General features: G+C 34.2%; 1 protein-coding gene across 1 annotated transcript; it reads right to left on the reverse strand.

Annotated features, from left to right (window-relative positions):
• Nucleotides 1-423: 423 nt before the first annotated feature.
• On the reverse strand, nucleotides 424-3,652 carry LOC127843101 (uncharacterized). The gene is made up of 5 exons (XM_052372915.1): nucleotides 3,496-3,652; nucleotides 2,128-2,258; nucleotides 1,625-1,705; nucleotides 1,117-1,134; nucleotides 424-576 (listed from the first exon to the last, which is right to left on the reverse strand). The coding sequence occupies exons 2-5, from the start codon at nucleotides 2,255-2,257 to the stop codon at nucleotides 563-565; spliced, it is 243 nt and encodes an 80-aa protein (XP_052228875.1). The 5' UTR covers nucleotide 2,258; nucleotides 3,496-3,652; the 3' UTR covers nucleotides 424-562.
• Nucleotides 3,653-13,254: the final 9,602 nt, after the last annotated feature.

A 13,254-nucleotide genomic window follows, 5' to 3' on the forward strand; every position in this document is an offset into this window, starting at 1 on the left:
CGTCCGTCTTTCCGTCCGTCTTTCCGTCCGTCCGTCCGGAGCATTATCTTGGAAGTGCTTTGGCGGATTTCATTGAAACTTGGTATGAGTTTATGTATGGATAATAGGATGATGCACGCCAAATGGCATTGTACACCATCTGATAATAACAAAGTTATGGCCCTTTGTATCTTGAAAAAAATGCTTGTTTGTGTGTCCAGAGCCATATCTTGGAAGTGGTTTGGCAAATTTCATTGAAACTTTGTATGAGTGTCCAGAAGCATATTGGCGGGGGATATACATACAACGAATTTGCTTGTTTTCCTTTGATATACCGTAATGTGTGTGGGTGGGGTTAGCGTCTGTGTAATTATTAATATTTTTTACTTAACGAGAATGCAATATGTCTTGATCATGGTCAGTTTAAAGAACAAGTAACAAAGATTTATATTAACTTGCTATTTCCTTTATTTTCTTGTGTTTTAATGAATGAATTAGTATATTTCAATAGTAAAGCATCCTAGGCATTGTCCGTTGAGTCAGGCAGTAGTAATATTCCAATATTTCAAGCTGTAGTAAGGTCTCAGTAATAAGCCTCTGAAATGGTAAAAATACAACATAAATGTTTACTCGACACTTTCGGCTATATGTTAAATGTATATTTATATAACTATAATAAGCACATTTTTGCTTGAGAATCGAAATATTGTAAATTTATTACTAACTTGTATATGCTACCATTTAGATAACAATTACCGTTTAGATAACAAGAGCACCGCATAACGGGTGCCACGCTCGGTTGCGGGTGCAGTTTTGAATAAATGAAAACTTGTCCGAATTTTTTTTAGAGGTCACAGTGACCTTGACCTTTGACCTAGTGACCCAAAAATGGGTGTGGCATGTAGAACTCATCAAGATGCAGCTACATATGAAGTTTCAAAGTTGTAGGTTAAAACACTTTGATTTTAGAGCCAATTTTCAAAACCTTAACAAAATGTAAAGATTTTAGCACGACGCGGACGTCAGACGGCGGACGACGAGCTGGCTATGATAATACCACGGGTTTTCTCCGAAAACAGCAGAGCTAATAAAATCAGTTGATTTACTACAACACCAGTGTAAAAGAAAAAAACTTACTCTTTCCCAAATAGTGACCTGAAATAACAACAACATATCTCGATAAACATTTACAATACAAATAGTCAACTAACAAATATATAATAAAATAGAATTTATTAAAATATTTTTTTTACAGTTTGGACAGTATTTAGTACTACATGGGCAAACTGGAGATTCAATACTACACCCTTGTAACATTATACATAAAAATATACAATACAATCAAGATAACATATGAAATGCCAATACATTATTTAACAAAACACAGTTTGAACAATTTCGAAAACCTATTAAAGTGTATTTTTGTGTGTTAACTTTAGACAGTGAAGTCAGGAATAAAGACATTCATAATCTGAAAGAATCTTGTTCGTTTTCAAAAATGCAAATCAGAAAAATTAACAAAAAAATATTTAAGTTGATTGTGAGTATAATGGCGACAATTATTTGATATGAGCAATGAGTCAAGTTAGGAGAGTTTGACGAGCCCGTCAACGGACATCTATGTAGCCATAGTTACGGTTCTTACCCGGATGACCCCATCTCCGATATGGGTAGAATCCACCATGTGGGTAACCCAAGCCGCCGTAGAAGGGGTAGCCACCAGCACCTGATAGTCGAACATAAACAGAGGGTACTTTGATTCCGTGTTTACTATGATTTTAATATGTATTACCCTTTACATAAAGTTTGTAGATGATACATATTTATCATGTTTAATTCATTTTTAATTACTGCTATTTGTTGTATAAAGTATGGCCCTTAAAACTATATAGTGACTTCGAATTGAAATGGTTGGAGGTCGAAGCAAGTTTAATTAATGGACCTAAATAGTCTGCTATACATCTATCAATATAAGTTCAAAATATAAAATGCATCAGTGGAAAACCATAATTGCGACATGTTGTGGTGAAAGATGGCTTGATGAGCCCCAGAGGCCTGTATTGTTAAGCATCGCAAGACATAGTCTCAAGATATATCCTTTGCCGCTACATCCCCACTCACCGCCGACCACTGGACCCTCCTACTCACCGTATCCCCAATCCCCCAGGTATCCTGGGCCGCCTAATCCCCAGCCTCCGCCGACCACGGGCCAGTTGTTGAAGGCAATAGCGGCCTGGCAGAGCACCGCCAAGACCATCACGCAAACCAGGAACTTCATGCTGAGAACAATATGAAGCGAGTGCACAATAAACCCTTTCCCATTCAGAAGCAAAGTGAAACTGGCTATGTGCAAACAGCATAAAACCAGAACAGCCTGCAAGTAACTCGCAGTCTGTTCAGGTTGTATGCCTTTTGCTGCTTATCAGTATCTTAGGGTTGTAAATGAAGCCTTTAAGACTTGAATAAAGTAAGAAAGGTCTTTAATTAAATTTAACTTTCAAGAACTACAAATGCTTCAAAATACGTATATAAGTGGTAAAGGGTTAAAGTAGACACGTCGATCGCAGCATTGAATTCAAGAACACGACAACTGCTCCTACATGTTTTAGGGAACACCGTCTGACAGACACCTCGGAGCTACTGGTACCACTTTTGAAGGTTAGCGTTAAACACGGTTATGAAATAAACTGGGTGGGTCTACCTTTTTGAATTTCGTTTTATGTGGTAAAAGCATATAGGGATTTATTTTATAAATAAGCGATAACACAAAAGTTTTTGTACATAATGCCTGCTTATGCTGCGTGTGTGTGAAACGCACCCACACTTGCTTATATTAAATATATTTTTTCTAAACTGTATACGTATGTTTGCCGTATCAACGTGTCAAAATACGTGACTTATACATGTTTGTTTTAAGAGGTGATCACTATTTACCCAAGATGCTAGGCAAGATCTTGCATTTTGAGATAGGCATCCACAAAATCATTTAGAACAAATCAAAATGACAAACGCAGTTTTAACGTATAATAAAAGTGAAAAACAATGTTGACGTTTCTATGTTACAATTGCACATTTGTCTGAACAATAAATTTCAGTTTGCATGAGCACAAATGGTAGGAGACTTGATCAAATGAAACCATTGTAGTGGTCACTAGTGTTTTGTTCTGAGAAAACTGGGCATAATGCATGTGCGTAAAGTGTCGTCCCAGATTAGCATGTGCAGTCCGCACATGCTGATCAGGGACAACACTTTCCGCTTAAACTATATTTTCGGTAAAATAGGACTTTAAACGAAAAATACCATTAAAGCGGAAAATGTCTATGCGGACTGCACAGGCTAATTTGAGACGACGCTTTACGCACATGCATTTTGCCCAGTTTTCTCAGAACAAGACACATCACTAGATCATAGTCTCGCAGACAAGATCAGAATCAAATAACAGTACTGAAGAAAGTAGATAACTACTGAAACTTAAAAAAACGATATTCTAAATACGGAATAAAACGGATACTCACGTTGTTAGGTGTCGAGGTGAAGGTAAGATTCGCAAGTCGAGAGGACTTTGTGGCGATGTGGCATCAATCGACGAGCGTTTATATACGTTCCGGAGTTGCACATAAAATCTTTATACGTGACAAGGGGCTGTAAGTGCAATCAATAAAGCTTAACCGCAATCAACTCGATGAGTTCCTTATGTGTTGGGTGTCCAAGCTGTCATTCATCTTTGAAAAAGAACAATAAATTAAGTTGCTTTTTGTCACTGAAAGACATTTATTACTTTGTCTTGTATGGTTTTACGGAGAAAAAAACACGGAATAATGGTTGCGTTGTGAGGTTAGTGAGTGGATTGTGATCGGCAAATCAAACTGGGTTGGTTAGCCTTGCTAACATTTTTTGAATGCATATTGTGATTAATTTATAGGGAGACGCGTGATTCACAAAAGACCATTTATTTTAATAAATGAATTAATTTTTCTTGACAGCCTTTATCCACACTTATGTAATGATTTTAGAACAAACCAATTATGATATGCTGACTTAATTAAAACATATTAATTATACGGGAACATCGCGCGTTTCGTCACGTTTACTTGATTTTGAGCAGATAAATTCAAAGAGAAGCGAGCGCATAACATTGGTAAACATGTGCACAGCAAGACCCTTATATTTTAATATCCTATATATGCAAGTAAAAAAATATCAGAATTGAATTATTTTTCAATTAATAAAAAAGAAAGCATAGCTTTGTTTTTTTCGTTGAAAAATCTGTAACATTAAATGATAAATAAATGAGCCTCGTTCTGGGAAAACTGGGCTTAATGCATGTGCGTTAAGGATCGTCTATTAGCCTGTGCGGTCAGCACACGATAATCAAGGACGACACTTTCCGCGTTTATGGAATTTTTCGTTTATTTTGAACGAAAATCTATTGAAGGTGGAAAGTTTTATCCCTGATGAGCCTGTGCTAAAAAATTTCCAACAAAAGTCTTCGGAGGAAGGAAAAAATATGCACACCGCAACAACATGGTGACCAATTTATATAGGGCATGTCGATTTAAAGAAATAAACTATTTCGCTGTTAAAAATTGTCCTACTATACGTTAACAAAGACATTACAATTAAAATGTCATATTTTCTTGCTGTCATCCTGAAAACCATTTCAAACATGAACATTTAGTTCGAGTTCTACGCGCAGGTGGTTAGCGTGTGGCTATGATATTAATTAGTGAAAACATCATTTTGAATGATAAATAATCATATTATAACGAAAAATTAACTTTTCTGAAAAAAAAAATATTTCACTATCAAATATATATGTTATATGTTATATAAGCCACACGCTAACCACCTGTGGTTCTACGTCGCTTAGCACGCATTAATAAAAGTCATTTTTATCATACTAACGTTAAGCTAGAGTGTTTATGCCTCACAAAAATACAAGACGCAAAAAACAATACCTTGAACAAATTTGTTGTTAAACTGGCTTCTAAACAAAATAAAAAGCTTAACAAAAATCTACGATCCGCGTTATTACTATTTACTGTGTGTATTTTGTTTCTTACAACATGTCATGCAATAAATCAGCTTTAAGCAAGATCTTGATCCACAGATAAAAGGGTGCCTAAACTTATATTCCGGGTAAACCTTGTTCACGAACAATTGCGAAGCATTTCCCTGCCAAATATATCCATTCTTTACCAATCTTACGAAAACATTCTCTTTTAAAAAACGTATTAAAATACTTTTCCACTGCATTATTAGTCACGGTGCCTATACCACGTGACTTTTTAAGATCTGTGTGGGGAGTAAAATATCAACAAAAGCGCGACGAAGGTAAGATTTTTAAGGATAACTTTTTTAATATGTCACCATTTTTAATGGGATAAAGTGGAGAGCCCGCTCGTTCATGAGAGTTTTCTATAGGTATCATGATTTTATAAAACAAATAAGTATTTTTTCAGTAAAGTGCAACCGCGCGTTTGAACGGTCAGTGTGGGGACATTATTTTTTTTTACACAAGAACATCACCTCTGATGAAATTAAGAAATAAATTTTATGGGCGGAGCTTACACTACATCATTTTGCATCCATTTTCAGGTTTCTGTTATTTATTTACGAAACAAAATCCAAGAAAACTATTCTTACAGTAATATGATCTGTGTGGTATACGTTTTTCAACGGATCTGTGTGGTATACTGTTTTTAAGTTTTTCAGTTCTATTTAGTTGTTTAAAAAAATGCTTGTCAACAATGTATTTGAAACGGGATTTTTAAATGCGCTAGCATGTAAAACACATAATGGCTATACACTACGCTTGCACCGCATGCTGTACAATCCCCATTATAATATTAAAATTTTACGCTGGGGCATCTTAAATCGATGACAAGTCCATGCTTACCTTAAATAAGTGTACACTTTATGTTATTGTATCAAATTCCATTTTTATTTTGGCGCCAAACACTACTGTCAGGTGAAGTAATGTATCGTATATTATTTTTGATATTATATTTGCTTTAAGGTATGGCTCAATGCTCCAAATGCGGAAAAATGTCGAAGACTAGAGCTGGATTTTTGCGCCACATTAGGGGACACATTAACTCTGGAAACTATAACTGCTGTGGGAAAGCATTTCAGGTAAGATTAAATACCTTAAAAATAGTTACATTTTTATACAGTTATGCTAACAAACAGATGAACGGATTTTCTTGAAACAACACAAATATACAATATATCTCATCTCTCAGGTTATCATATATTTTGAAATAACTCAATAATCGTCAAATCGCTTGTAATTTGAAACTAACGAACGCGTGTCCTCAGATACTAACATTTTTGAAATAGCGTGTTTACGCATTGAAATGTCACGTGAATAAAATATGTTGTTTTTTTCTCAGGATTCCTACTATCTTAGAAGGCTTCAACGAACAAAGGACCCCAATGTCACGTGTGTGTACAGTGCGGCAGGAGCTTTGCGGACGAGTACCTACTCGTGGCTAGAGAGAAAAGTGCAAAAAAGAGGGATTGGTGAAATGTTACCAGTGTGGGTTGGCAGTTAGGAGTGAGAATGACCTCAGAGAGCACGTCAATACCCACATGCATGACAAGTGTTACAGTAGTGAGGAGTGTTTCAAAACGTACAAACGCAAAGCAAACCTTTCTGGATACGTGAGGACTTCACATAAATCCGTGAATACTGATTAAAAATCATAATAGTTTACAGTTTTTCTGTGTAACTTCATTATCGTTTTACGTTATTTTATTCGTTTTTTTATTTTTACTTTACTTTTCAAAATGATTCTAAAGTTATCCGAATTTGATTAATTTTTAGGTTTCGTTTAGTTCGTTTTTGTGTTTGAAATCATTCTCAAAAAATTGTGCAATAATTTGGATTTACGTTATTCATTATTATATCGCATCTGTGGTTTGAAGTATTGAATCTGTGATTCTTTTTAAATTATAACTTGATTAAAGTTTTGCGATGTTTTTTCGTTGGTTTTAATTTTAAATACCGCTGTCACGAGCTAGTTCGATAATCATAAGCAGTCAGGGTTTCTAATACTAGGGATTTTCACGATTGCTTTACATAATTAACTGCCTGCTTATAATTTCTCTAGGCCGTGGTAATTGACAGTAAACAATGTATGCAATGTGGTTGTTTATACAATACAATACTCCTTAATTCGAAATACGTCTTGACATTCTTCAGAGCTGCATCCATCCACAACACAAGAGGAGAATCGTACATATATAATCATATAATATAATATTTATTCATTTACTTTTTATATTCTCTTCAAAATAATTAATGCTAAAGATAAGCATACACTGGTAGACTGAATACAACGACATTATTTATAACATGACATTATCACCAACACATGGCGAATGATTGTCAATATCTATACTATGTAATAAACTAATGCAACAATATGAATTCCATATATGAAATAAAACACACAAACACACACATATATATATGTTTCTACTATGACCAGTATTTTGTTTTTAATAAACATACCGTTTACCTTAAACTTTAAATAACAACAAAATGACAAGCCAATACGTCTGGTGGATTATGTTTTATCTGTTTGTATTCCAAATTTGATTTTAAAACAGACGTATTACTCAGGAAAGAACATGCCTTTGCTTTTTGTCAACCTGTGTAATATTTGACACAATTTCTATTGCAGAATTTGTGTCAGAATTAAAATGTCCATTGTGTTCGTCTATCCGCATTCTTATTGTTGGCAACAGTTTGGTATCGTTTCGTCTCGCCCGCTCCCACCTTACACCTAGTGTCCCCTTCTGTATAGCATTCCTGTCTCGTGAAACTGTTTCCTCTATTTTTTCTTCCCTTAACCCTTGTCCGCTCACTAGTGCCAAATAGGTGATTACTGAAATGAATGAATGTTTAAATAATAATACTAGATCTACTACTACTACTATTACTACTACCACTAGTAGTAGTAATAGTTGTAGTAGTAGTAGTAGTAGTAGTAGTAGTAGTAGTAGTAGTAGTAGAAGTAGTAGTAGTAGTAGTAGTAGTAGCAGCAGTATAAGTAGTAGTAGTAGCAGTATAAGTAGTAGTAGTAGTAGCAGAAGTATGGGTAATAGAAGTAGTAGTAGTAATTGTTGTATTGAAATAATTGAAATTAATTTAAAAATATATATATTGTCGTTATTGTCTCAATTTATCCGTCAATTGTAGAAACACGGATACCACACAGATCCTTCTAAACACGTATACCACACAGATCATATTACTGTTAGAATATTTTTCTTGATTTTGTTTTCATAAATATATGAAAGAAACCTGAAAAAAGAATGCAAAATGATATAGTGTAAGCTCCGCCCATAAAGTTTATTGCTTTATTTCACGAGAGGTGATGTTTCTGTGTCATAATAAAATATTTTCCCCACACAGATCCTACCTTTTTCTAACCGTTCAGACGCGCGGTTGCACTTTACTGAAAAAATATTCATTTGTTTTACAAAATCATGGTACCTATAGAAAACTCTCATGAATGAGCGGGCTCTCCACTTTATCCCATTGAAAATGATGACATATTAAAAAAGTTATCCTTAAAAATCTTACCTTTGTCGTGCTTTTGTTGACATTTAACTCCCCATACAGTTCTTAAAAAGGCACGTGGTATAGGCACCGTGATTAGTGGTCACTATAAATATGCTGTGTGAGAAATATAGATGCATATGAAATCCCAATACCTACGCACGAGATTACATGCATCTATATTCCTAACCGTGCTTAATTCGACAACAAACGATGATAGATACCAATAATAACCCTATATAATTTATATTCTAACACGCTCTTATTTTTCTAACTAAAGCTTATACATTTGGAACTTTATTTATCTTAACTTATTTTTTTTTAGTTAAATGCCTTAGTCACTGCGGCGAATCACGTGATCACAAAAGTACATCGTACGCACAAAATGGCGGAAAAAGCTCTCGCTTAATGACGAAAATCAAGGTATTCTCATATTTTGTAATATCAAAATAAATGATAGCTATGCGCAGAGTACCCGCTTAGTCGCCTTATGTACTCTGGTAATTGTCGTTTTTCGTAGATTTCTGTAGTTTTCTCGAACATTCAGGAACAATAAACAATGAAAATTGTACATCGTCTGAACATACTTTATTTTGACGTATTTGCTATTCAAGAAGACAAACAACGAAATAAATACAACATTTTTTTGCTTGATAACATGCTTAGAATATTTCGTACAAGGTTGTGTCCGTTGTTTAAGCTTTTTTAGATATGTGGCGAGGAATTTGGAAAATAGTACATCGTCTGAACGTTTTTTGTTTGAGTAGATCTACATCGTCGGAACGGTTTTGAGTACATCATCTGAACTGCTTCGGTTTTTACTTTTAATGCGATGTTTATCATAATAAAATTGTAATGACATCTGTTATCAGCCAATAACTTTATTAATGACGCTAGTATTCGTTTAATTTTACTACAAAAATTAATAGACAAAACAATCCTTAATGCCCATCTGTGAATGCATGTTTATTCAATGTGTTAAAATATATTTGCTGTTATATTGTGAACTGTATGCTATTGTATCTTTAAATTTCAGAACTGAGATCAGATTGTACTACACAAGGTCCAAGAAGACTTTACCATATATGCCAACTGCAAATCGAATCCGGTAATGTTCTACATATCGATGGGCAAATAAATTAAGCCATCAATATGAAATGGACAAATTACACTGGATTGCTTTTGATTGTTTCATATTGAGAAATATACAACAGTGAACGGAATGAAACAAGCTTCAGTAAGAGCAATTTTATAACTGCACTACCATGACCAATAATATTTGTGTTAATGTACAGCTGGCTTGGTTTGGACACGTCACCCAGCACGAATCTCTGTGCAAGACTGTTCTCCAGGGCACGTTAGAGGGAGGTCGACGCCGAGGGCGTCAGAATAAAAGCTGGATGGATAATTTAAGAGTGGACATCCCTTCCCATGGATGAATTACTCTAAGCAGCATACAACAGACTTGACTGGAGGGGGATTTCTGTATTGCTGTCACTCATTTCCCCCTAACAGCCGAACCGGCCAAGGGATTGATGAGAAAATTGTCACCGTGATATGACTTTAATAAATCTTGAGAATGACTGTGATAAAGAATTTATTTAAACTAGCAGTCATATATTTGAATTTTTGAACATGCCAGTCTATGTACTGTATATGTGCATAATATTTACCTCTCTGACTATGACATAATCAATATAAAGTACTGGAAATTTAGTTTATTGCAAATAAAAATTACATTTGTTTCATAAAACATATAACGTTAAGTTTCTTATTTTTAGCTCACCTGAGCACAAGGTGCTCATGGTGTGCTTTTAGGATCATTAATGCATCAACATTTTTCCTTGTTAACACTCTAAAGGTAACATTTATTGCTTGATTGTCATGAAACTTTGTAAGAAAAGTGGTCTCAATGATATCTTTTTCGTGTTCGAAACTGGGTCACACCAGGTCAAAACCTAGGTCACTTTGTCAAAATAAAGAAAAAGATTGTTAACACTAGAATTCACATTTATAGTTCAATCTTCTTGAAACTTGGTCAAAACGTATGTCTTAATGATATATCAGCTTTCTTTGAAAACGGTTCAGGTTGAAAAAGATGGCCGACAGGGGGCATATTTGCTCACATGGCTATAGTAAAACCTTTTAAACACTCTATAAGTCACATTTATACTTCAATCTTCATGAAACTTTGTCCGAACATTTGTTGTTATGATACCTTGTCTGAATTCGAAAATTATTACGGTCCGTTAAAAAACATGGCCTCTAGGGAGCGGGGCAGTTTACCTTGTATGGCTATAGCAAAACCTTGTTAACACTATCGTTTATAAAAAAAAACTTGCTGCACTGATGTTGTCTATTGGAACTTGTATCTGACAATGTAGAAAATACCATAAGCACTAGTTGTAATGCACCTCATGCTGAAGTGTACAAATGCATTATTTCAACATTTTGCATGCTATCAACAGCAGTATATTCTGATAGGAAGACATTCATGTACCGGGTATAATAGATATAAAATAGATAATAGATATAAAAGTCCTCAAAATGCTTTAATCCAGTAAATTCCTCTTGAAGTATCAAGTATACTTGTGTTAAGAGTATTTGCTGTTTTGCTAATGTCTTATATCTGTCCTCCCCCCCCCCGCCCCCCCCCCATCAAATTGGGCACATGTCCGGTAGAAGTTATTATATCAGTTATTTAGCAGCCATTCGAGTCAATAAAATATTTTACTAACTGCGTTATTAACATTAAATTTTATTTCGTGACATAACATAAACATAATTTGTATTTGGCATAAAATAGCACAAAGCATTCTTAAAGCATTATTAAAGCATTCGAAAAGTCTATATTAAAAGGAGGTGGTAGAATCTGAGAAGAGTTAATGTATTAAATGTAGATATACAACTATTTTATACCTTAGATACATTAGTACAACATATTTTCTGAATATGTATCTCGTTAAATTGTCTGCTTGTGTTGTAGTATTCTCATAGCTTTGAGATTCACACGATATCGATTCCACTTAACTGTTCGCTTTTCGTTTTGACTGATCCATTGTTAATGTTCAGAAGATAATCTGATTCAGTAGCGTCATGAATGCCACGGCATATTTTTTCCCAAGATGGCTGCTGCTCAAAAAGAGCTCTTGCAGAAATGCTTTTCTTTGCTCGCTTTTTGGGTGGAGATATTTTATACACTGGTGAACGAAATGGTGGCCTAATGGGCGTTAGCACAGGTGTAATTTGTTGCAGACAAACTCCAGTGTGACATGCAGTTGACGAAATGCATTTTGGTGTAACTAATCGTATTGTTTGCTATGTTTTCAAGCGCTTTCTCTTCAAGCGATGAAGCGATCGACTTGCCTTTTTGCGCATTCTGAAATAAAAAACAGCTACATATAACAGACATCTAATTATATCAACTTCTTTGATGACATCAATATTTTATCTTCACAAAAATAATTATATATCGATTACCAAATATATGTAATTAAGACTAAGATTTACATTTAATATTATATACTACATATATTATTGAAGCTTGGCAAAAATCACCGCAAGCTCAGAGCTGCCACTGTTTCGAACCGAGACTTATATTTTTAATAAGCACTCACATGTGTCAAGTATGTAAAAAGAAATGTTATGTTCAGTTTAGTTTTACTGCAAACTACATTTGGTCTTTTAAATATAAATATGTGAAAAGCCAAGGATCTTTCGTCCAAATGACATGCCTCGTATTACATTATAGTCATGCCTTTATATATATATATATATATATATATATATATATATATATATATATATATATATATATATATATATATATATATATATATATATACAACCTTTTTTTCGAGCGTGTCTTGTATTTAATTTTATAAATTCAATTTTATAGAATTAAACACTATGTAAACATGTAAAATAACAGATGTTATTACAATTTTATTATGATAAACATCGCATTAAAAGTAAAAACAGAAGCAGTTCAGATGATGTACTCAAAACCGTTCAGACGATGTACTCAAACAAAAAACGTTCAGACGATGTACTATTTTCCAAATTCCTCGCCACAGATCTAAAAAAGCTTAAACAACGGGCACAACCTTGTACGAAATATTCTAAGCATGTTATCAAGCAAAAAATTTGTTGTATTTATTTCGTTGTTTGTCGTCTTGAATAGCAAATACGCCAAAATAAAGTATGTTCAGTCGATGTACAATTTTCATTGTTTATTGTTCCTGAATGTTTGAGAAAACTACAGAAATCATAGAAAAACGACAATTACCATGGTACATAAGGCGACTAAGCGGGTACTCTGCGCATAGTTATCATTTATTTTGATATTATAAAATATGAGAATACCTTGATTTTCGTCATTAAGCGAGAGCTTTTTCCGCCATTTTGTGCGTACGATGTACTTTTGTGATCACGTGATTCCCCGCAGTGAGTACAAACAATTAAACCCGAATAAGCGAAGATGGTTTAAACATAATCAGTTTGTGCTAAACAACTTCATAACTGGTGGGGAAAACGTGACATAATCTTTGCGCCGTTGGTCTAAACAATCGTGTTGTATATATTTTCCATGGGTTTTAAAGGGGCCTTTTCACAGATTTTGGCATTTATTGAAGTTTGTCATTAAATGCTAAATATATTGATAAATGAAAACATCGGATCTAAAAAAGCTCCAGTAAAAAAC

The sequence above is a fragment of the Dreissena polymorpha genome, chromosome 8 (assembly GCF_020536995.1).
Source record: "Dreissena polymorpha isolate Duluth1 chromosome 8, UMN_Dpol_1.0, whole genome shotgun sequence".
Classification (NCBI taxonomy): domain Eukaryota; kingdom Metazoa; phylum Mollusca; class Bivalvia; order Myida; family Dreissenidae; genus Dreissena; species Dreissena polymorpha.